The 25,450-nt window shown below is 34.7% G+C and overlaps 2 protein-coding genes across 8 annotated transcripts; both read left to right on the top strand.

The window, feature by feature from the left end:
• The first annotated feature begins 691 nt into the window (after positions 1-691).
• On the top strand, positions 692-1,566 carry LOC146908906 (serine carboxypeptidase-like 20). Its single transcript, XM_085726029.1, has 4 exons — positions 692-831; positions 928-1,041; positions 1,160-1,205; positions 1,375-1,566. The coding sequence occupies exons 1-4, from the start codon at positions 776-778 to the stop codon at positions 1,456-1,458; spliced, it is 300 nt and encodes a 99-aa protein (XP_085582155.1). The 5' UTR covers positions 692-775; the 3' UTR covers positions 1,459-1,566.
• Positions 1,567-3,184: 1,618 nt separating this feature from the next.
• Positions 3,185-23,910, top strand: LOC146908905 (serine carboxypeptidase-like 20). Of its 7 annotated transcripts, XM_085726027.1 has the most exons (17): positions 3,185-3,405; positions 3,591-3,661; positions 5,832-5,891; positions 7,508-7,664; positions 7,770-7,921; positions 8,556-8,632; positions 21,173-21,295; positions 21,454-21,556; positions 21,776-21,813; positions 21,942-22,049; positions 22,163-22,255; positions 22,399-22,641; positions 22,728-22,793; positions 23,009-23,124; positions 23,210-23,323; positions 23,482-23,527; positions 23,661-23,910. In XM_085726027.1, the coding sequence occupies exons 4-17, from the start codon at positions 7,531-7,533 to the stop codon at positions 23,742-23,744; spliced, it is 1,497 nt and encodes a 498-aa protein (XP_085582153.1). In that variant the 5' UTR covers positions 3,185-3,405; positions 3,591-3,661; positions 5,832-5,891; positions 7,508-7,530; the 3' UTR covers positions 23,745-23,910. The 7 variants fall into 7 exon arrangements, with proteins under 7 accessions (XP_085582153.1, XP_085582149.1, XP_085582148.1 ...); XM_085726023.1 differs by lacking the exon at positions 5,832-5,891 and having other exon boundaries at positions 3,193-3,405; XM_085726025.1 differs by lacking the exon at positions 3,185-3,405 and having other exon boundaries at positions 3,466-3,661.
• The last annotated feature ends 1,540 nt before the right edge of the window (positions 23,911-25,450 follow it).

Genomic DNA, 25,450 nt, shown 5'->3' with positions numbered 1-25,450 from the left:
TAGAGCCATGCTACCATGATCCTGAAAGTGCAACAAACGGAAGCTCTAACTTGCCATTGAGTTTCCAAAAATTAGGGAAAACAGAAAGACCTCTCCCAGTGAGAAAGAGGATGTTTGGTAGAGCTTGGCCTTTTAGAGCACCCGTCAAAAAAGGCCCTGTTACGTTATGGCCTCAATTAATGTCCAAAATGGCCGGAAATGTCGGTTGTTTTGTAAGTTTTTCATCAACCAATTGCTTCCTTACTTACATATTTTAAAAAACATTTACAATATTGAAAAACAAATTTCTTGCTCCTACCTCTCAAATGCGAACAATGGGGCCAATGACATGATGAAGTATAACTCGATATGTTTGATTTGGCAAAACACAGAATGATGAAGTAGCAACCACGTGGCTGAACAACGATGCAGTCAAGAAAGCCATTCATGTTGACATGGTACGTAATCACCAATTCACCACTATTTCATGTGTACTAAAAAAAATGTTGAATTTATAACGAAAATTATAGACAAAAAGGTAAAAATAAAATTGGTCTTCAATTTTGACTTTTTAATAATACGCAGATAAAATTAGAGATAAACTTCTTATTTTTGTCATCAATCCACTTTTTTTTTCTTTCTAATAGTACGATGCAATGAATTGAGCTTTGAGGGCTATTTATATTTTTTTTAAAGATTTGAGGAATAATTAATTTATGATTAAGCATATGCAAGGTATCATAAGTGGGAACTATGCACCGATAGAATAGAGTATGATCGTGATGCGGAGCTAAGCATGATTCCTTACCACAAGAATCTAACAAGATTGGGCTATCGAGCACTTATTTTCAGGTATCAAGTGTCAACATGCATCTTAATTACTTATTGAATTTGATACTAATTTTATTTTAATCTTTAAAATTAATATCATGCATTAATTCATGGTAGTGGTGATCATGATATGTGTGTACCATTTACTGGAACTGAGGCATGGACCAGATCTTTGGGATATAGGGTTGTAGATGAATGGAGGGCATGGATCTCTAATGACCAAGTTGCTGGGTACATTAATTTTTCTCTCACTCTCGCAAATTTCAATACCTACCAAAAATAAAAATCACAAGAAAAAGAATTCAACAAGAACATTATGTTGAATTGAAATGGCTTTCATTTTTTGCAGCTACTTACAAGCGTACGAGTACAACCTTACCTTCTTCACAGTAAAGGTGAGTAATAAAATAAATAGTACAACACCTACATACTAATTATCAAATCATGTAAACTAAGTTTGTTGGGTGATTATATTTTATTTCTTAAAATTAAATATGCAATTAAAACCAATTCATTTTATTGTAAATAAATTATAGTGACATGTACGGGTTTATAATGGTGTAGGGAGCTGGGCACACTGTACTGGAATATAAGCCACGGGAGGCACTTGATTTTTACAGTCGTTGGTTGGAAGGAAAATCAATTTAGTTGTAAATGCACCAACCAAAATTATAATAATAAACATATATATATTCAAAGTTGCTAAGTGATTAACTTTGTGTCCCCAAACATGTCTTTGTGATTCACCCTTGTCATTTACCATATGAAAGAGATTGTTATATATATTTAGTAAATTATTAAATTTAGTTTGTTTTATCTTAATTTCTCAACGTAATATTGAAGAGTGGAGTGAGTGTTAGAGTTTGAATGCATATATGATCAAGAGTTTTGATGGAAGAAGAATTAAAAGGAATTGGAATGAGAATATATTTCTTATTGAATAAGCAAAAGTGTATTTATACAAGTGACAATTAGATCATCCACATATATGCAAATCAATAGAAGTTTCACTCCTTTCACATTTTTACATACACACCATACTCAGCTGCACACTTGACAAAATTATGTTGAACTATAAAATTGTATATCATTTTTTTTCAAGCTCTTAGAGCTTGCTTAAGTCTATACAAGGTCTAACACAACGTAAACACCATGCCCTCCTTACCTTTAATTTCAAAACCTCGAGGTCGTGTTACATAAACTACTTCTTCAAGTGGACCATTTATGAATGTGAAATTTAGGTCTAAATGGTACAAAGGCCAATTTATTCCACAAGCCACTCCTACATTCAATCTCATAGTTTCAAGCCTAGTCACAAGTGTATAGATTTTTGAATAATCAAGACCTACCTTATGCATAAAATCTCTAGATACAAATTTTGCCGTATGTTTAGAAATCTCTCCATTTAGATTTAACTTTAACTTGAACACCCATTTTACATCCAATAATGTCATGTTGACACTCTTTTTACCCCATCCCTAATCCCTATTATACACCCTATGTGAATGGATATTTTAGTAATTTCACCCGAAGTGAAAGAAAGTATTAGGTGGGGAGGTTACGTGTCACATTTGTCTGTAGTGGTAGAAGAGGTGTGTGTCACCTATGGTGGTCAACATATCACCACAGTCTTTTACATCTATAGCGCTCTTGCCCATTGACAACTTTAACTTTAACACCTATGGTGGTAGATGATTGATACATAACGAACCAAACTCCAAAGGTACCAGAGTCTTCACCTAAACATATATCTATGCACAAAGTTGATAAGTGATTAACCTTGTTATCTATCTTTCAAATTTAAGATTCACAATACGGAACTCCTTGTGCCGCATGGAAGCTTGGTAGTGTGATAGATCCTATGAGAATGTTTGAGCCGATCTTACAAGAGCGTATAATGAATATTTTGATTCCTATTTTACATAAATAAAATTAGAAACTATATTTTGTTGATTAGAATGAAGAGTAACTTAAAAGGTAGGAGGTAAATTATTCAAAACGTTTCTCTCTGTAGACCCCTCAATATTTCTAAAACCCCCTAATACACATCTGGTAGTTACCCCCTAATACACATCCGGTAGTTACCTACCGGCTGTATGTTTTTTCTTGTCAAACATTCGTCCAGGAGATTACTCCCAAAATAAATATACATTTGATAAATAATTACAAGATGTGTGTTTAATGGACCTTAGAAATATTTGGGAGTTTAAAGAGAAACGTTCAAATTCAAAAGGTAGGTCATCAAGTCCCTATTGGCATTTACAAGTAATAATTTTAATTATTATTTTTTTTTCAGAAAAAAAAATGCAAGTTGCGTTTAGTATCACCGTGGCCGACCTCCAATTTAAGATAAACAATGAAAAATAGTATGAAGTCAAAATTAGAAATCTTGAGGATCTATTCTCATAAGTAAAAACTAAAGAATGAGACATCCTTGTTTTTTTGGTTACAATGAGCCATCCTTGTTTGTATCTGAGATTGTACTTTAGTAAAAAAAACGACAAGTCGTAATTGTATTTGCAACTTCCCCAACCACGTAAATTCAACATTTTTGCACTATTTGGGTAAAATTGTTGTCCACTTTACACTATTACGGTAAAACCCCCTAGTTTTGTTTGTATTACCTATAACTTTGGTATATCCGTCGTTATTTCGTTTTTTTAGCATTTTCAGTTTTGTTTTCTTAGCCAAATCCGTGAAGTTGTTATTCAATTTCATTTTCATCTATGCTTCTAAACTACACAAGATTTTTTTTTTTAAAACCGTTGTGTTCTTCTCAGACTGAGGCATTCCATTTTCACTTTTGCTTTTGGAGTTGCTGCTGCCAACCACCCACCCTCCTCCATCACCTGTAAGATATCTCTATCTCTATCTGTATTTCCTACTACTTCATATTTTCTTCTTTTTTATGTGCTAAGATAAAATTAGAAGCAATAGATTCCTTGTAGGGCTGTAATAAATTGTTAGAATTAAGTGCTTTCTTAACCAATCATGTGTCTACAAACAAGTTTATTTAATTACTATTTATTTTGTTGTCATTAGCAATGCTGCTTAGTTTATTATTTATTATGGTGCTAAAATTGAAGAAGTAGAATTTGGATATGGGGACAAGGCAAGGGTATATATGGGGATAAGGTTTTTGGTGCTTCAGAAACTTAAGCCTGTGAGTGAAAGGAAAAAAAAACATCTGAAATTCTGAATTGATGGATAATTGTTCATCTTGGGAATTTGAACTGATTAATGATGTAGCACAACATAGCAAATTAAGCACTAGTACCATTACCGGTTAGTTGGTACTCATGTGTTTTTATCTTAACCACTCATTTTAGAAAGAAAAAAAGGGCTTGAGTGACAATTAGTGTCTGTTCTAGTCAAGGGTTGAATTCAAAATTTCTTATTAATTTAACCTCAACCCACTAGTTTATTACACATTCAAGTTTTTTTTTTTTTAAGAAATCAAAATGAATTATATTACACATTCAAGTTTAATAACAATATAAAAAAAAATACCAACATAAGAGTCACATTTGAAAAATAAGATAGGAGAAGGGTTGAAAAGTAGATTGTATTGGAGACTGGAGAGCAACTTGAACAGAGGTGACGATGGAGACAAGATCACCACTAAAATGGAGGGAGTAATATTTTTTTTTAATGTTTATTTTTTTAAATGGTTTCTTGTTATGAATAAAGTTAAGACTTGAATATGAAAGATGGAATTAAATAATTAAACTCAAATGACCAATGTGTTTCAAATAAATCCTATCTAAAGAAATTGATGACCAAACGGGCTAATTTTATTTCCTTTCGGGCCAAACTCCTGATTATAAAAGATCCTTTCTCCTATAATTAGAGGGTTAAACACAAAATAATACGAAAGCCGATAAATTGTTTAATAAAAAAACAATTTTCTATTCTCAACATTGGTGATTGGTCTTTTTCAATCTCAATGTTAGTCATTATAAAAAATTCAAAACTGCTTTATAAAATAAATTAAAGACACTTCTATTATTATTGGAGACAAATATGTTAATTTTTTAAAATATATTTTTGGACGGGATATTTTTTAAATTATGTTAATAATGAGTAATGTAATAATGCAATATTACTAATATATTTCTCACATAGTCCTGAGTTCAATAAAAGGTGGACTTGACCATTTGGTATGTTAAAACCTGGAATGTGAGTTTGTCTTTGTTTTATTGCTAAATTCTTAAAAAAAATAAAATAACATTTCTCATGTCGCGTTAGAATAAAAAAGTTGTTGTATTTAAAAATATTTTTTTCGTATAAAATAAAAAAGAGAAATGATATTTGTACAACCACTTTATTTACAATTTTTAGACAATTTTCTCTCTCATACTCACATTATATTCTTATTCTCTCTCTTCTTTTTTTCTCTCTCTATTGTTTTGGGAAAAAATGAAAGTTGTCATCAAAGTTGTTCCAAGTGATTGTACACATATCACTACTCAATAAAAAATGAAGGCTCAGGTTAAACTTTCTAGCATTCCATTATTCCATTTCCACGAAGGAAACAAAATTCTGGTCCCGGTGTTGGGCAGTCCCCCACCCACTAGAACAACCATGCTGATTGTACAACCACATATCATTGGCCATGATGTAGTCAATTAAATTAAAATAAATAATAGCCAACCAAATACTTTGTCTTTAAATTTGATTTTTTAGCTAAGTGCTCTTAATTAATTAATATTAATGTCACAATTACTATTGACAAAAATCCAAACCAAATGTGTGTATTTCTTTGTCTAAGAGTTGCACACCTAAACCACATGTAAGCAAGTGTTAAAGTCATAGGAGCATGCAGTCAAATAACCTTAACGTTAGGTTAAAATTAGAAGACTTATATATATTTGAACTTCACCAAATATGTTCTAAATGTGTGACTGCATGAAATTGTTTTCTGTAAAATGACGTAGTCCACTTATGGGAAAATGGATTACATGAGATAAACCAAATTTTAGAAGTTATACTGCTGTGACGACATCATTTTGTGATTGCAGTCAATTTGTACCCCCACTTCTGGATCTTTCCTTTGGTTTTGACTAGGGAAAAGCTAGCAGGTGCATGTCCCTCTCCCATAAAAGATTAAAAATGTATTTTTCCTTTAGTTTTCTTGATGTGGGTCAAAAACAAAAAACAACAATTAAAATTTTTTGTTAACAAATGCCCTAAAACCGTCTCTAATGGGAAGTTATTCTTCTATTTCGCACCATGTTAAACAAGTACATTCAGTATGACATCAACAATTTGAATGTCTATAGAGATAAGTGTTTTTATAACACCTCTCTATCCTATTTGCTTGAGGGTCTCGCACGCATAATTTATTGTAGAAATATTTTTTTTATTCAATTGTTATATTACTTTAATATTAAAAAATAAATTAAAGAATGGATTCGATTGTTATTTTTAATCAATCAACTTTTTTACTTGAAGAAGCCAAAATAAATTATAATAAACCAAAGGAGTTGTACACCCGCACAAGAAGTGTTAGACTATGACTTAAGAGTAATTACAAACAAAATACATAAGAAAGCCAACACAACCCTTAGCTAGAAAACGAGACACCGTTCTAGCTAGTTGACAAGAGTAAAGCACTAGTGATGATAATCGAATGTTAAGTCTGATCAATTAACATTGAATTTGAGTTTTCAATCAAATATTTTTTTACTACAACAAATAGTACACTTTTTTTTAATTATACTATTATTTAAATTTTGTAATTTACCATCATTTTAATATTAATTTATGAATTTTAGTTGTTTTTTCAAATTATTAATAAAAAAATTAAAAACAGTACACTTTTTATTATAATTTATAATTGAATTAATTTAATATTTTGAAAAATAAGATAATTATGAATGAATAGATAAATTATTATTACAATTTAATGAGATATGGTTATTATTGAGATCCATTAACATTTTTTTTAGGTGTTGGGTTGAAGTGATTGAATGTTTAATAAGCACCTAAATGATGTGTTGCATTGTGGATGATTTAAGGGCACTAATTTATTTTGAGAATGATGCTTTCAACACTTTAAAACTTTAGAAGTTGACTTTTTCTTCTTAGAACTTAGTATCATTTTCATTTTTTATCATCTTAATAAACTTTCAGACTTACACATGCATGCACGCCCCATTTACATAATTTATTTATGGGAAATGGTAACAAACGTTCTTAGAGCATTCTTTAAGCAATAAGAAATGATACATTTTCCTTCAAAAAAAAGAAAGAAGAAATTATCACTTTATGTATGTTTGACTTATATTTTCGAGATAAAGTAAGATTCTTTATTGCATTTAAGACACTTGTTAATATTCCCTCAAGTCCTATTTATAAGAGAAAGTTTTGTCAACCAAAGTTGATGTGTTTGGATTGAATTTTTAACTAGATACATCAACTTTTGTTGACCCAAATTTCTCTTATAAATAGGGAGTATGTACTATATTCGGTCTTATTTATAAGCAAATTTTGACTTTTTAGATTTATTAAATAAATCATGTACGTGGTCTATAATATATACCACATACATTATTTATTCAATGAATCTAAAAAATGAAAATTGGCTTATAAATGAGACCGAAGTGAGTACATGTAGTTATATATATGCGTGGTTCCTTGCTTTACTTAATCAATTGTACATTTGTACATCTTGACAACACAGTGAAATTTGCAGAGTGAAGAACAAAGCTAGAAATAATGAACAAGTTACTAGTAGTAGTACCACTCTGCATGCTTTTGTTGCTTCTCTTTGTTGAAGCTGCCCCTCAAGGATCTCTCATCACACAACTCCCTGGTTTTTCTGGCAAATTCCTCTCCAACCATTACTCAGGGTATGTAACACATTATATTTTAATTTCATGAATCATGAAGAAAATCTTAAATCAAATATATTTTAATTTGATGGGATTAATTACTTAAATTTTGATTAATTTCAGATATATAAGTATTGAAGGAAATGCTGAGAGTGGGAAGAATCTGTTCTACTACTTTGTTAGTTCAGAAAGAAATCCAAGTAAGGATCCAGTTGTTCTATGGCTGAATGGTGGACCTGGTTGTTCAAGCTTCGATGGTTTTGTTTATGAACATGGTATGCTAGCTAACACGACTCTTAATATTTATTTATGTCACTCTCATTAAATATTTTAATTCTTCAACTGCCCCCTGTATGGGCTGGGCACATATAATAGTTGTCCCTAATTGACCTAATTACTACCCTTATTGGATTCATAGTCCTATGCAACATTTGAATTTCAAACATGTTTTTGTCACTTTTATGTTTTAGCATGTCCTATCTGATCTTGACGTTAGCTTACATAAATGTTTTTTTTTCCTTCAACATTATTACCTTTACTAAAAAGATATAGATTTATGTAGACTTCTTCCAACTTCTTTAAGAATTAGCTCAAACCAATTATGTTACTCGACCTGTCTAATTATCTGATTCATCGTGTTTGAATCGATTGAACCAATTTGTTCCGAACTACTCCAATCAAAATATGATGTAGAGATCATGCTGATTTGACCTCTTCTCCAGTTTTAAAAGACTGAAAAAGTGTCGGTTTTAACAATGTATTGCATACATTGAAAGGAAAATTTAATGTTGAGTCAATGACATAGTAGTACATAACACTTTATCGTTTTCTCGGTTCTTTCATCACGTTGAATAAATGTAGTTTAATAATTTATTTATATATGTGACTGCTAAATATGAATGTATGCAGGGCCATTCAACTTTGAGGCTGCAAAATCAAAAGGGAACCTGCCCACTTTGCATAACAATCCTTACAGCTGGTCGAAGGTTAAGAACACGTGACACCCCAATGTCAATAGTGCCTTTATTTGCATCTAGTAACTTACTAGTAGTATATATTGAAGAAGCTTTTCCTTTTGACTAAATATATTGAAAATGTGTTAAAAATGAATTCCAATTCTAATAATATTTAGGGAAATACAAACTTGTCTCGTTAACTTAAGATACAAGTTTAAAAACTAAACATAGAAGGATTTTCTTAAACATGCATTTGAAGTATGAAGGTGAGAAAAACACAAGAAGGGGGGTTGAATTGTGTTTTGAAAAATTCTTCGTTTCTCTAAATAACTGAATACACTGATCAGAAGCTAAGTGAGACAGCTTCTGAAGTGATGATCAGAATCTAAATGCAGCGGAATAAAACAGAGAGAGAGAAGAAGAACGACACAAAGCAATTATACTGGTTCCTTCCACAATCCGGAAGTAGTCCAGTCCCCCTTGCACTTCCAAGGAGATTTCACTATGAGTAATATCTGATTACAAATGCTCAAGCACACAAGCAAGAGACTTCCAATGCTCAAGCACACAAGCAAGAGACTTCCTTTGCTCAAGAACACAATCAAGAGACTTCCTGCTCAAGCACAACTGCAAGAGACTTCCTAACTAAACAAAATTACACAGAAAATTGTTTAAGGTTGAACACTTGATATACAATCAGAGGTGCTCACAATACAAATCAGATACAGACTCAATGGACTTAAGAATTTCTAAGATATGACTTTGAGACACAGAAATTCTAAGTGAATGCAGAACAATTTCAGCAGAGATTTGGTACTTGTGAGAATCTTGTGAGTCTTTCGTTCAGCGTTCTTGCATTACCAATTCTCTAGGTCTTCACTCCTTTATATATAGGTGTGAAAGAGACGTTGTGAAATTGCCAGCACACCAAAGAGTCGTTGTTGAAGCTTGATCTTTCACCAATGATCTTTTGCCTGATTTGGTTGTTGTCCTATGAAGAACAAATTTGAAATCCATTCCTTATCCAAAGGAACATCTATGCAGGCGAGACCGTATTCTGGAGCTGTTTTCTTGTCTTGAAGCGCAGACACAAAACAGAGTAGTGGAGAACGTGGTTGTACAATTCGTACAAAGTACAATGTCAACGCTTTCGTCCAAATTGCAAACACACGCCTTCAAACATCTTTGAAATGACCGTTGCAAATTCCACTAATCCTTTGTTTGTGTTTTCGAATCCAATAGACAGCTTTTGCATTGATAATTCTTCAATTCTTGATTCTTTGCAAATCCAGTTGATACTCAGCTTCTGGTGAAATGGCTTCTGATGAGGCAGCTTCTGATGATGCAGCTTCTGATGGTTCAGCTTCTGATGAGATGACTTCTGCAGCTTCTGATGATGCGGCTTCTGATACTGTGGCTTCTGGACCTCTTGTCTTCAGAAACACTATTCTTCAGGAGCAGCTTACTTCAGGAGCGGCTTGACTTCAGGAGCGCTTTTTCTTCAGGAGCAGCTTGACTTCAGGAGCGCTTAAGCTTCAAATTTTTGTTGTTTCCATAGCTCTTTATTTGCTCATTTAGAACCAATGATGATGTAACTTTATAATTATGGTCCTGTACACTTGAACAAATATTAGCTAGTCCAATTTACAATTTTTAATACCTTGTTATCATCAAAACTCTTTAAGGTTTATTGTTAAACACATTTTGTTCCAACAATCTCCCCCTTTTTGATGATGACAAACAAAAGTATTTAAAATTGATCAATTGTTGTTAATCTAATTAACAAGTTGACTTTGGGGTTCTGAGGTTTGTAAGCTCAGAATCTGAGGTTTGTAAGCTCAAACTCCCCCTGAGTCTGATAGACTTTAAGGTGAGGTTTGTAAGCTCCCCCTAAGTTCTATCCAGGTTAATTAAATTCATTTTTCGCACAATAATATTATCAGAGCTTAAAAACAAAATTGAATCATTGAAAGAATTAATTTATAGATAAGAAGAATGGTTCAATTAATTTTGCTTGAATTTTGATACTCCTTCGTTCGTTCATAGCTTATACCAATAAGGTAAAAAGATAGAAGTTTTTCAAAAATTTCAAATGCCATTAATGGGGCTCAGAGCCTTTAAATACTAGTCACATATACTCCCCCTTTTGTCATTATCAAAAAAATTAAAATAAATCTAAGCACAAAAGACAAAAAGATATGAGAAAAACTCAAACGTGAGAGAGTATACTAAGCAATGAACTAAATAAATCAGAGCAAAAATCATGTATATTCAATTGTCAGAAGCAGCTAAACAGTCAGAATCAGTAAGCATTCAGAAGCAAAGAGAATTAAAACAGAATGGTTTCAGAAGCAAGGACTAGGAATTCAAAACAAACAACAAACAAAAAGAAAAACACAAGGGTGTGCAACTAAGGGTTGGTTTGTTGTTGTTTCTTCATCTCTTCCATTTCTTCAATCTTCTTCTTCAACAATTCTTCAAGTTGTTGTTGCCTCTGAAGAAGAGCTTGTTCCCTTTCTTTGGCTTCTTGCTGCTGTTGTGCCATCTGTTTCTTCAGAAGCTTACACAACCTTGCTTCTCTGGTCAAGTAATCTGTTTCAAAGAAGAAAGGCTGGTTTGCCAGGAGCAGTGTAGAGCTTCTTACTCTCAGACTCTGATTCACATGCTCCATTACCCTTCTGACTGAAGCTTGCTTGACTCTGATGCATTTGGCCCTTATGCTTTCAATTAGCTCAGTTGCCCGGTTCTGAAGAGATGCCCAGGAGTCTTCATATGCACCTGTGAGATCAATTGTCCTTCTTTGATCCACCAGATTGTGCATCTGACTCAAGATTGTCAGAAGCTCAGAATTGATATATCCAGATTCCAGGATGTTTGTGGGTGGATGTTCAAGGATTTCAAGATCAGAATCACTGATTTCTAAATCTTGAATAGGGTTAGGAGCTGGAGTGGTAAGGTGTGTTTGTGTGTTAGAAGATGAGGGCTGGTCAGAATCAATGTGTGAGGTGGAGGTTGAGGCTTGAACATTGACTAGAGAGATGTCAACATCCATGGGAGTTGGTTCAGGATAGTGTTCAGGTAAAGATTGAAGTTCGGTTTCAGTTGATGGTTGATGTGGTGAAGTTGTTGTTTGAGTGTTGAGTTGGGGGTCAATGATAGCTATTGGTGATTGAGGGGGTGTTGTGGGTTTATGTGGTTCAGGTGTTTGTTGATGGGGGTTTTCTGAAACAACGTTTTCAGAAGCAGCTGCTTCTGGAGTTGCTTCAGAGGCTTTTTCTGAGGCTTTGTCTATGGGTAACTCACCTGAGTAGTGGAGAGCAAGATTGTCTAAGACAGAAGTGTCTTCTATTGGTTCAGGTACTGATGATGAAGAGGGTGAGATGGGGATAGGGGTGACTGGAATCTGGATTACCTGATCTGCAAGGCCAGCTTCAGAAGTGATCTTTTGTGGATCAGCAGATTGAGAAACTGCTTCTGAAGTTCCTTCTTCTGGAGCATTTTCAAAGACAAGCATCATATCGTCTTCTTCATTGTCTTCAGTAGGTTTACCAGCAATGGCTCTTACTTCAGCCAGTTTATCTTTGTAGAACCTATCACAGTCCTCCAATCCCAAAGCCTTGAGCTTTTCATCTCTTTGATGAATGTATTGAGCTTTTTGATCCTTTCTTTCTGATATAAGATCAGCAGCACGTTCATCAGCCATCCTTTTCCTTATTTGAGTCATCTCAACCATAGGACTCACAAGTTGAAGGGGAGCCTTCTTCTTCTTCAGCTTGGGATCAACCTCCTCTTTCTCTATTTCTTCAAGAGCTTCATCCAGCTGCTCTTGAGTGATTACTAAGTCTGCCTTACCTTTTCTCCTCTTCTGTGGAATAGAAGCAGCACCAACCTTCTGCATCTTTCCTTTTTCATTAATAGAAACAGGTTTAGCAGCTTCTGACTCAGTACTAGTTCTGGCCTTCTTTCCTTTAGTAGGAGCAGCTTCTGATTCAGAACTAGTTCTGGTCCTCTTCCCTTTAGGTGCATCAGAAGCAGCAGCTTCTGACACAGCAACTGCCTTGGCCTTCTTGCCTTTCCCTTTAGCGTGAGCAGCTTCCTCCAAGACGTACTCAGCTACTGATTGAACTAGAAAGTCAGAGTCACTTTCCTTAAAGATGTGAGGAAAGTCCCTGATTATCTCAGTTTCAGCAGTGGTCATCTCTAACCATTTTTCATCTTTAGGGGCTTCTTTGAAGAACTTCATAGAGTGTAAGCTCCTGCTACTGATAGTCCTTTCAGCAGTAAAGACTTCGAAACAACTATCAGAAGCACTCCTTGTCCTTTTTAAGAACTCCAGCACCCTTCCTTGATGAAAGATTTCAGACAGCAATCTTCCATAGGGTACTTGTTTTCTTCCTCTTGTAATACTTTCGTTTATGGCCCAGCAGAGATGATCCATTACATATCTTGGGAAGTTTATCTTTTCCAAAATAGCCATGAAGTAGATTGCCAGCTTCTGTTGATTGTTGGGTTGGTCAGATCCTCCTGCTCTTTGAAAGAAGCAATCATTACTGAATTTCACCAACATCCTGTTGTGAATCTCCATTTCAGAAGGCTTTGCATCTTTCTTCCCACCCAAAAGAGTGTTGAAGTAACCTTGTAGCAGGACATCGTCCTTCTTGACTATTTCTTGGAATCTTCCCTCTGCATGCCTTTTACAAGCTTTAGCTATAACTTCTTCAGTGATGGTTATTGGAATGCCCATCACTTCAGACCTTATTTCTAAGCTGTCAAAAGATGTAGGATTCATATCCATAACCATTTTCCCTTTCTTTGACCCAGCCTGTTTGCTTACGACTTTTGCAGGCTTTTCATTGAACACTTCAGCTTTTAACCAAAAGTCCTTGACCAAATTCCCATATGTTGGCCCATTTAGCATACTGAAATACTCAGACAGCTCCTGTGTTTCTATTAAACCTTCCATGTTTACTTCGTACTTCTTGAGTGAAGTAAAATCCACTGGTGACTCTATTTGGACTATCAAGGATTCCCATGGAATATCCATAGTCTTTTCTTTGTAGATGGACCCAGATTCTGATACGCTTTGCTTGTTTGATGTAGATTCTGAAACTTTTGAGCTTGATGATGCCATTTTGATGATTGACGAAGATTTGAAGAAGATGAAGATTTTAGGGTTCTAAGGTTGAGAGAATGCGCTTACTTCGCAAAAGGTTTGAGAGCAAATGTGTTTGTTGTGAGTGAGTAGTGTGTGAATTGACAAAGTGTTAAAAGTAAAACGATTGCAATTCAAAAGAGACAAACAAACATAACATTAATGACAAAATTGGGGGCGCGTGAAAAGTACTTTCAAAGCTTTTAAATCATCATTGCCCTTTTAGTTATACACCAACACATACAGGCCACGTAAGAAGTTCACAGAGTAACTACCAAGTTAGTGGGCCAGAAGTTACTTTAAAAAGTAACTCCCAACGTTTCCACTAATTCAACTATTCAGAAGCAACAAATCCAGCTTCTGGACTTCAGATGCTGATGTCATCATCAGAAGCGAGTTTTCCTCAGAACCTCAATAAAGAGCTTCTGATGGACTACCGCTTCTGAACTAACTTCAGAACCTAAAATCCTATTCAGGAGCAAGCAAACATTTAATCAGACACGAAGTGCATGTTCAAATTTTTCTTTATAAAATCAAATCTTTCAACAGTTAAAGGCTTAGTAAATATATCAGCCCATTGATTTTCAGTATCAATGAATTGTATATCTAAAATTCCTTTTTGAACATAATCTCTGATAAAATGGTGTTTGATTTCAATGTGCTTAGCTCTTGAATGCAAAATTGGATTTTTAGACAAACAAATAGCAGCAGTATTATCACAATAAATGGGAATACTGTTAGCAGTTATCTGATAATCTTCCAACTGATGTTTCATCCAAAGTAGTTGTGTACAACAACTTGCAGCTGAAATGTATTCTGCTTCTGCTGTAGACATAGCAATAGTTGTTTGTCTTTTGCTAGCCCAGGATATAAGATTATCACCCAGAAATTGACAATTGCCACTGGTTGATTTTCTTTCAATCCTATCACCAGCATAATCAGCATCACAGAATCCAATTAGCTTATAATCTAAGGATTTCCTATAAAGGAGTCCAAGATTAGTTGTTCCCTTCAAATACCTGAAGATTCTCTTGACAGCAGTCATATGAGATTCTCTAGGATCTGATTGGAATCTTGCACACAAGCATACACTGAATAAAATATCTGGCCTAGATGCAGTGAGGTATAACAAAGAACCAATCATACCTCTATACAGCTTCTGATCTACTTTAGCTCCTTCATCTTCTTTGCTCAGGTTGCACGTAGGATGCATTGGAGTGTTCATCACTTTACAATCTTCAAGTTTGAACTTCTTCAGAAGCTCCTTTGTGTACTTTGATTGATGAACATAGACTCCATCTTTGCATTGATTGATTTGAATGCCAAGGAAGAACTTCAGCTCTCCCATCATGCTCATTTCAAATTCATCCTGCATTAACTCAGAAAATTCCTTGCAAAGAGATGCATTAGTAGAACCAAATATTATATCATCAACATATATTTGCACAACAAGAATATCTTTCCCAAGGGTCCTTCTGAAGAGTGTAGTGTCAACCTGTCCTCTCTTAAAATCATTTTTGATTAAGAAATTACTTAGTCTATCATACCAAGCTCTGGGAGCTTGTTTCAAGCCATATAGTGATTTCTTCAGTTTAAAAACATGGTCAGGATATTTAATATCCTCAAATCCAGGAGGTTGCTTAACATACACTTCTTCTTCTATGACACCATTGAGAAATGCACTCTTGACATCCATCTGATATAATATTATGCCATGATTAACTGCATAGGAAAGAAGTAACCTGATTGCTTCCAATCTTGCAACTGGAGCAAACGTTTCAGTGTAATCAATGCCTTCTTGTTGACTGTACCCTTGTGCAACAAGTCTGGCTTTGTTTCTTGTTACTTCACCTTGCTCATTCAGCTTGTTTCTGAATACCCATTTTGTTCCAATAATGTTCTTGTGCTGAGGTTTGGGTACCAGATCCCACACATCATTTCTTTGAAATTGATTCAACTCTTCTTGCATAGCTAGGATCCATCCATCATCTGAAAGTGCTTCATCAACTGTTGTAGGTTCAATCATTGAGATTAGTCCAATCATTGACTCTTCTTGTCTGAAATGTGATCTTGTTCTTCTTGGACTATCTTTGTTTCCAATGATTAGCTCTTCAGGATGTGAAGACTTGTGTTTGAATGTGTTTCTGGGAGGATCTTCTTGATGTGAGCCATCTTGTGCTTCATCAGAAGCAGTTTCATCTTGCGCTTCTGATGTGGGTTCAGCTTCTGGACTATCTTCAGACTCAGCTGTCTGATCAGGTTCTGGAGTAGCTTCAGGAACCTGTATCTCTGCAAAACTTTCACCTTGCTTTGAAGTTTTATCTTCAAGCTCCTTGTCATCAAATTTAACGTGCATAGATTCTTCAACACAGAGTGTTTCTGAATTATACACTCTGTATGCCTTTGACCTTTCAGAGTAACCTAAAAAGATTCCTCTTTGGGCCTTGGCATCAAATTTCTTTAGGTAGAGCTTGTTGTTCAGAATGTAACAAGTACATCCAAATTGATGAAAGTAAGAGATATTGGGTTTTCTTCCTTTAAAGAGTTCATATGCTGTTTTCTCCAAAATAGGTCTAATATAGATCCTGTTTTGAACATAGCATGCTGTATTCACTGCTTCTGCCCAAAAATGTTTTGGTAAATTGTTTTCATGAATCATGGTTCTGGCCATTTCTTGTAAAGTTCTATTCTTTCTCTCTACAACCCCATTTTGTTGTGGTGTTCTAGGAGAAGAGAATTCATGGAAAATTCCATGTTTTTCACAAAAAGCTTCAAATGGCTCATTTTCAAATTCACCACCATGATCACTTCTGACTTTCAAAATTTTTGATTCTTTTTCAGATTGAATTTGAGTGCAGAAGCTACTGAATACATCACACGCAACATCTTTACTCTTTATGAATTTCACCCAAGTCCATCTGCTGTAATCATCAACAATGACTAATCCATATCTACTTCCATATAAGGATGCAGTACTCACTGGTCCAAATAAATCAATATGGAGTAATTCTAAAGGTCTTGAGGTTGAGACAATGTCTTTGGTTTTAAAAGATGATCTCACAATTTTCCCTCTCTGACATGCACCACAAAGTGCATCTGAATGATAGTCAATGTCTGGTAGCCCTTTAACAAGTTGTAACTTACTAAGCTTAGAGATTAACCTCCAGTTAGCATGTCCCAACCTTCTGTGCCACATCCATTTCTTATCATTCACTGATAGTAGGCAAACCACCTTCTGATCAGCCAGTTCAGAAAAATTGATTTTATAGACATTGTCAACTCTCTTTCCTTTGAACACAATGGATTTGTCTTCCTTGTTGATTACTGTACAGTTGGGTTTTTCAAAAAGCACATCATAACCATTATCACAAAATTGACTAATGCTCAAAAGGTTATGTTCAAGACCATCTACCAACCATACATTATTAATTGTGGTAGAGGAATTACCAATAGTTCCTGTACCTATGATCCTGCCTGACTGGTTGCCTCCAAATTTCACATTTCCTCCCTCTTTCATTGTTAGGCTGAGGAACATGGACTTGTCTCCTGTCATGTGTCTTGAGCAACCGCTGTCTAGGTACCATGATCTTTGCTTTGGCACTGCTCTTAGACATACCTGCATTATTGACATTTTTAGATTTAGGTACCCATTGTTCTATGGGTCCTGGAAGGTTAGTACTTAAGGCTTTACTCTTCACTTCTTGTACCTTGTGCTGTGAGTTGGGTTGCTTCTGATTAGCCATCACCTTAGGTTTTGGTACTTCAGAAGCAGTAACTGTCTTCTTCTGAAACTTAGACTTCAGAACCCCAGATTTTGGTTTCACCAGACTCTGAGGAATAGGTTCTGATCTTTTCAGGATCCTAACCTTTGAAGTTTTGGAATCAGATTTGATCATAGCCTTTGACTTAGAGTTCTTTGGCTTTGAAGTAATCTTAGCCTTAGAACTAGAAGCTTCAGGTTCTGATTGAACAACAGTTTCCAACTCAGCCCCTTCTGGTACAAAGAATGTTTTCAGACCTTCCTTGATGCATTCGCAACAAGACTTTAGATTGGTTTTCTCCAGTTTCACTTCTGGAAAGCCAATTCCTCTGCCATTGTTCTTGTAAATGCTATAAATCATAGAAGCCACTCTGCTTCTGTCAATGCCAGATATAATGAAGTCTTCAAGAGCAATTTCATGATTACTTAAAGGTTTTTCATTACACTTTTCTTGTAGCTTCTGACATAAGAACCTGAGCTGATCTTCATATGTTTTACACATGAAGTCAAAGCCCCTAAGTCCTTGTTCAGAAGCTTTCAGATCCAATAGAGTTGATTTTTGCTGTTGTACCAAATCAGCATATTTTTCTTTTAAATCCTTCAACTCATTGGTTCTTACTTCAAAATGTGTAAGAAGTTCTTTAAGTGACTCAACAAGTTCATCTCTGGGAATTTTGGAATATACCTCATTTTCATCTTCTGAGTCTGAATCTGATCCAGCTTCTGAAGTTGCTGTTGCTACCAACCCAACAGCTACCTTTGCATCTTCATCAGCTTCCTCTTTATCAGATCCAGATTCACTACCCAAATCATCCCAGGTTGCCATTAAACTCTGCTTAATCTGCTTCTTGAGTTTGCTTGGTTTGAAGGTAGACCTCTTTGACTTGTCCTTTGACTTTTCTCTTTGAAGATCAGGGCATTCAGCAATGAAGTGACCTGGCTTCTTACAGTTGAAGCATCCCTTCTGATCTTCTTTCCTTGAGCTTCTGGAGTTACCCCTTCTGGAGAGAAACTTTCTGTTCTTCTTGGCCAGATATTGAAGTCTGTTTGAGAGCATGGCCATTTCAGCAGCATCTGGTTCAGAGTCTGAACTTGACTGTTCTTCCTCTTCAGATTCAACCACTTTGAGAGCTTTTGATGACTTGCCTTTGGATGGAAGAGCTATTGATTTACTCTTCTTAGTAGACTCATGTTCATTAAGACTTAACTCATGAACTTTGAGAGAACTAACAAGATCTTCGACACTTAAAGTGTTTAAATCTTTAGCTTCCTCAATGGCAGTCACTTTTGGTCTCCATCTGGCAGGTAAGCTTCTGAGTATCTTGCTTACATGATCAGAAGCAACATAGCTCTTCTTTAGAATCTGTAGACCAGAAACTAAGGTTTGAAACCTTGAGTACATCTCCTCAATAGTTTCATCATCCTTCATTTTGAATAACTCATACTGATGTACAAGCAGGAGAGCCTTTGCTTCTTTGACCTTCTTGCTCCCTTCATAATTTGAACAGAGAGAAGCAAACATAGCTTTAGCAGTGGATTTGTCACTCATCTTCATGTATTCTGCTTTGGGTATGGCAGTGACAAGAGCTCCTCTGATAATATGATGCTTCTTGTAAAGTTTCCTCAGTTCTGGAGTATGTTTCTTTCTATCCACAGCAGCTCCTTCTTCATCAAGGACTAAACCACCAACGCCGTCTTCCAGAATATCCCACAATTCTTCATCTAGGCTCATGATGTAACTGTAAAAATTGGTCTTCCACCAAGAGAACTCTTCAGCATCTCCATTGAACTTTGGAACTTTTCCAACACTGGTTTTCTTACTATCACTATAATCATGTGAGACATTTTTATAGCTAGTATCACCATCAGGAGGAGGAGTAGTCATGTTTTTCTCAGATCTTTGACTGTTGCACGGTTAAGTGATACACAACAGACCAAGGCTCTAGATACCAATTGAAGGTGAGAAAAACACAAGAAGGGGGGTTGAATTGTGTTTTGAAAAATTCTTCGTTTCTCTAAATAACTGAATACACTGATCAGAAGCTAAGTGAGACAGCTTCTGAAGTGATGATCAGAATCTAAATGCAGCGGAATAAAACAGAGAGAGAGAAGAAGAACGACACAAAGCAATTATACTGGTTCCTTCCACAATCCGGAAGTAGTCCAGTCCCCCTTGCACTTCCAAGGAGATTTCACTATGAGTAATATCTGATTACAAATGCTCAAGCACACAAGCAAGAGACTTCCAATGCTCAAGCACACAAGCAAGAGACTTCCTTTGCTCAAGAACACAATCAAGAGACTTCCTGCTCAAGCACAACTGCAAGAGACTTCCTAACTAAACAAAATTACACAGAAAATTGTTTAAGGTTGAACACTTGATATACAATCAGAGGTGCTCACAATACAAATCAGATACAGACTCAATGGACTTAAGAATTTCTAAGATATGACTTTGAGACACAGAAATTCTAAGTGAATGCAGAACAATTTCAGCAGAGATTTGGTACTTGTGAGAATCTTGTGAGTCTTTCGTTCAGCGTTCTTGCATTACCAATTCTCTAGGTCTTCACTCCTTTATATATAGGTGTGAAAGAGACGTTGTGAAATTGCCAGCACACCAAAGAGTCGTTGTTGAAGCTTGATCTTTCACCAATGATCTTTTGCCTGATTTGGTTGTTGTCCTATGAAGAACAAATTTGAAATCCATTCCTTATCCAAAGGAACATCTATGCAGGCGAGACCGTATTCTGGAGCTGTTTTCTTGTCTTGAAGCGCAGACACAAAACAGAGTAGTGGAGAACGTGGTTGTACAATTCGTACAAAGTACAATGTCAACGCTTTCGTCCAAATTGCAAACACACGCCTTCAAACATCTTTGAAATGACCGTTGCAAATTCCACTAATCCTTTGTTTGTGTTTTCGAATCCAATAGACAGCTTTTGCATTGATAATTCTTCAATTCTTGATTCTTTGCAAATCCAGTTGATACTCAGCTTCTGGTGAAATGGCTTCTGATGAGGCAGCTTCTGATGATGCAGCTTCTGATGGTTCAGCTTCTGATGAGATGACTTCTGCAGCTTCTGATGATGCGGCTTCTGATACTGTGGCTTCTGGACCTCTTGTCTTCAGAAACACTATTCTTCAGGAGCAGCTTACTTCAGGAGCGGCTTGACTTCAGGAGCGCTTTTTCTTCAGGAGCAGCTTGACTTCAGGAGCGCTTAAGCTTCAAATTTTTGTTGTTTCCATAGCTCTTTATTTGCTCATTTAGAACCAATGATGATGTAACTTTATAATTATGGTCCTGTACACTTGAACAAATATTAGCTAGTCCAATTTACAATTTTTAATACCTTGTTATCATCAAAACTCTTTAAGGTTTATTGTTAAACACATTTTGTTCCAACAAAGTACATTTAACGATACCTTTATATTTGGATCTGAATTTGTGTAGTCACATGCCTCACTCATATCTCATCTAATCAAATTCAAAAACGGGCTGTTTAAATTTCAAGTTTTTTATTTTATATTTCACAAGTAAAAAAAAACAATTTGTTTTAAAATCTAGATCATCCAATTTCGATTGGAAAACCAAGATGTGTTGCATGACAACGCCTAATCCAAATCATTTAAATTTATTATCTATAATTGATTTCAGGTTTCCAACATGATATATTTGGATTCACCAACGGGAGTTGGCTTCTCTTACTCAAATAACATTAGCAATTACATAACTGGGGACCTACAAACTGCTTCTGATACCCATGCTTTCCTCTTAAAGGTACTTTCCAAGAAGAGAAGCAATTACCATTTGAAATTAGATTTAACATTTGAATTGAAAGGATAAAAATATGATCAAGTTAAATAATCTTCATTATTAGCTTTCTTGTCACAATTATACCTAAGACAAAAATACATTTTTTTTTTCTTTCTTGTCAGTGGTTTGAGCAATTTCCAGAATTCCAAGCTAATCCATTTTATGTTTCTGGGGAGTCTTATGCTGGAATTTACGTACCCACTCTAGCTTTTGAAATTGCTAAAGGTAACGATATTATTAGGATCTTTGATTTTTATTTATTTTTAAAAAGGTAACGATATAGTATTATTTTACATTGTACTAACATTTTTCTACAAGTTTGTCATTTCTTATATAAACCTTTGAATTTTCTTTGAATATAAGAATTATTAAGTGTTGAGTAAAAGTTAAAAATTAAATAAGGGCATGATGTTAAATTAACTGTAGCATAAACTATTTGTGTAGGAATCCAGAGTCGTGCAAAGCCCGTGATCAATTTGAAGGTACATAATATGAAACACGCTGTAGCAAATACTAGTATACTATTACTCCCTTAAACCATTTTATCATTTACTAATTACTGATTAGCATGTCATTAATTATGTTTGACTATTGTTTGGTGTGTACCTAGGGTTACATGGTGGGAAATGGTGTCACGGACCCAATATTTGACGGCGATGCTTATGCTTTTATACCATTTGTGCATGGGATGGGCCTTATATCCGACACTATGTATGAGGTGCGTTTAATAAACAAATTGTTAATAAAATACTACCTTTTATACATGATTTATGGTGTTTAACAAAAATATTCCAACAATCAGGTCATTATTTGATCAATTATATTTTGCAGAACGTGCAAGCTACTTGCAAAGGACCCGATTACAATTCTAAATCTAATCCTGTGGGTGGTACATGCAATAAGAACTTGGACAAAGTTAGTAAGGTGAGAAATTCATAGAGAACGAGATACAAGAGCTATTAGTATTAGTATTAGTATTAGTAATTAATTAGTATTATTATCATTACTATACTATGAATAATATCAACAATATTAATATTGATGAAATGGTATATTGATTGTATCAGGCTATAGAGGGGCTTAATGTGTACAATATATTAGAGCCATGCTACCATGATCCTGAAAGTGCAACAAACGGAAGCTCTAACTTGCCATTAAGTTTCCAAAAATTAGGGGCAACAGAGAGACCCCTCTCAGTGAGAAAAAGGATGTTTGGTAGAGCTTGGCCCTTCAGAGCACCAGTCAGAGATGGCCTTGTTACCTTATGGCCTCAATTAATGGCTGCCCAAAGAAGACATGTCCCTTGTGTTGTAAGTTTTTATCATATGAATTTAATTTGGGTCGCGTTAACCGGACACTGATTAAGGAAACCAAAAACAAATTTTGCAAAATGCAGAATGATGAAGTAGCAACCATGTGGCTAAACAACGATGCAGTCAGGAAAGCCATTCATGTTGATAAGGTATGCAATCACCACTATTACTACACTATGTGTGTGCTAAAAATTAAAGACATAAAAGTAAAAATAAAATTTGTGTTCAATTTTGACTTTTTAATACTTAACGATAAAATTGATTTTCTGTGTAACTATACTTTTTGTGGTAAATTGAACTTTGTTTTTCTAATAGTATGAGTATGATTCAATTTAATTACACTAACGGAAAAAATTAAGCACAGGCAAGTGGTGCGTGGCAATTATGCACTGATAGGATAAGTTTTCGACACGATGCTGGTGGCATGATTCCATACCACAAGAATCTAACAAGATTGGGCTATCGAGCACTTATTTTCAGGTGTCAACATGCATCTTACTTCTTGAATTTGATTAATATTAGTATTTGGATCTTCAAAATTAAATCATGCATTAATTTATGGCAGTGGTGATCATGATATGTGTGTACCATTTACTGGAAGTGAGGCTTGGACCAGATCTTTGGGATACAAGGTTGTGGATGAGTGGAGATCTTGGATTTCTAATGACCAAGTTGCTGGGTACATTAATTTCTCTCTCACTCTCACATATTTCAATACCTACCAAAAATAATTGCCTTCATAAAGTTTTACAACTAGCATGTTTGGATGCACCTTCCAAATATACTAACATGATTTATTTTTTCTAAATAGTTTTCATGTTAATTCATTTGATGCAGGTACTTACAAGCATATGAGAACAACCTTACCTTCCTAACAGTAAAGGTAAGTCTTAAAATAAAAAAACAAAACCAACGTACAAATTATCACATTATGTCAACCAATTAGTTTGTTTGGTGATTTTATTTAATTTCTTAAAATTAAATGCAATTCAAATCAATTCATTTTAATGGTGCAGGGAGCTGGGCACACAGTACCGGAATATAAGCCATTGGAGGCACTTGATTTTTACAGTCGTTGGTTGGAAGGAAAATCAATTTAATTGTAAATGCACCAACCAAAATTATAATAATAGACATAGATATATGCACAAAGTTGTTAAGTGATTAACTTTGTGTCTTCCCAATATGTCTTTACCTGCGATTCACCCTTGCATTAAGCATATGTAAGGGAATATTAAATATATTTAGTGAATTTAATTGGTTTTATATCTCAATTTTCAAACTTAACATTGAAGAGCGAAGTGAGGATGTTCAAAACATTTGGAGAATTTCTCATCTAACCCCCTATCCGAGTAGACATCAACATGCTCAGAGATGTTGGAGTTGGACCAATTATGATTTCAATTGAGAAAAAAGTAAAGGGATCAAAAGAGAGGATAAAGATGGAGAAGAAGATAGTAATCAACTTTGATTTGTGTGAGGATCAAAATTTCTCAAAAAGAAACAAATACAAACAAAGGATTACTTATTTACCAAGTAATTTGACTACCATAACAAACTAAACTAACTACACTAACTTCCTTAACAAGTCACAATTCGCTGGTTTACAAGTCCTAATCAAGATGTAAGGGTTTATTTTTCCTCATTCTCACTTTTAATTCAAGTGAGAGTAGACTTCAAGGTGCTCAAATAAATATGATGAATGTTAATTTATTTGAACCATCGGTCATAATAGACCTAATCCTCTTTGGTCGGGAACTAAGAAATAAATACTCATTTATGAAAATAAAATAAAATAGAAAAAATACTCAACATTAAGCCATTTATAAAATGAGCCATAAGGGCACAAATTAACATTTCCCTTATTTTAAGTTTACAAGTCCTAATCAAGATGTAAGGGTTTGTTTTTCCTCATCCTCACTTTTAATTCAAGTGAGAGTAGACTTCAAGGTGCTCAAATAAATATGATGAATGTTAATTTATTTGAACCATCAGTCATAATAGACCTAATCCTCTTTGGTCGGGAACTAAGAAATAAATACTCATTTATGAAAATAAAATAAAATAGAAAAAATACTCAACATTAAACCATTTATAAAATGAGTCATAAGGGCACAAATTAACATTTCCCTTATTTTAAAGTAAAAAAGAAATTGTCAGAAATTATTTTTAAAGTCCAGCTCACTCTTGGGCCACTCTCATTCATATCCTCATTTGCATTGTATTTGACCAAAAAAATAAATGAATAGTGTTTCAAATAATATAATAAACTATTAGTTAGTTTTATTTTTAAATAAAAAATTTCAAGTTAAATTAATCGATTTCTTACGTATTAAATAATTGGCTTAATAGCAATTTTAGCCCCCTAACTTTTCCAAAGTTGCGATTTTGGCCCCCTAAGAAAAAAAACTTCAAAATCGCCCCCTAAGTTTTGCACCTGTGACATTTTTATCCCCCAAGGCCAATTTTGACTTGGTCTACGCTGACGTGGCATCCTAAGTGAGGTGCCACGTGTTATTATTTTTTTTTTGGCCTTGGGGAGCCAAAACTGCTACAGTTGCAAATCTTAGGGGGTGGTTTTGTAGTTTTTTTTCTTAAGGGGCCAAAATCGCAACTTCGTGAAAGTTATGGGGCGAAAACTGCTATTAAGCCTAAATAATTAAATGAATATAAATATTCTCTATGGTCTTTATTATAAGCAAAAATTCACTTTTTCAGATTCATTGAGTAGCTAATGTATTTGCCATATATATATAGACTCAGATACATCAGTTACCGAATGAATTTGAAAAGTAGATTTTCGCTT

This window comes from Medicago sativa, chromosome 7 (genome assembly GCF_051527215.1).
Source record: "Medicago sativa cultivar Bolivia chromosome 7, Bolivia_mono, whole genome shotgun sequence".
NCBI lineage: Eukaryota > Viridiplantae > Streptophyta > Magnoliopsida > Fabales > Fabaceae > Medicago > Medicago sativa.
Note: the sequence above shows the minus strand (reverse complement) of the source record. Positions and strands in the feature narration are given on the sequence as shown.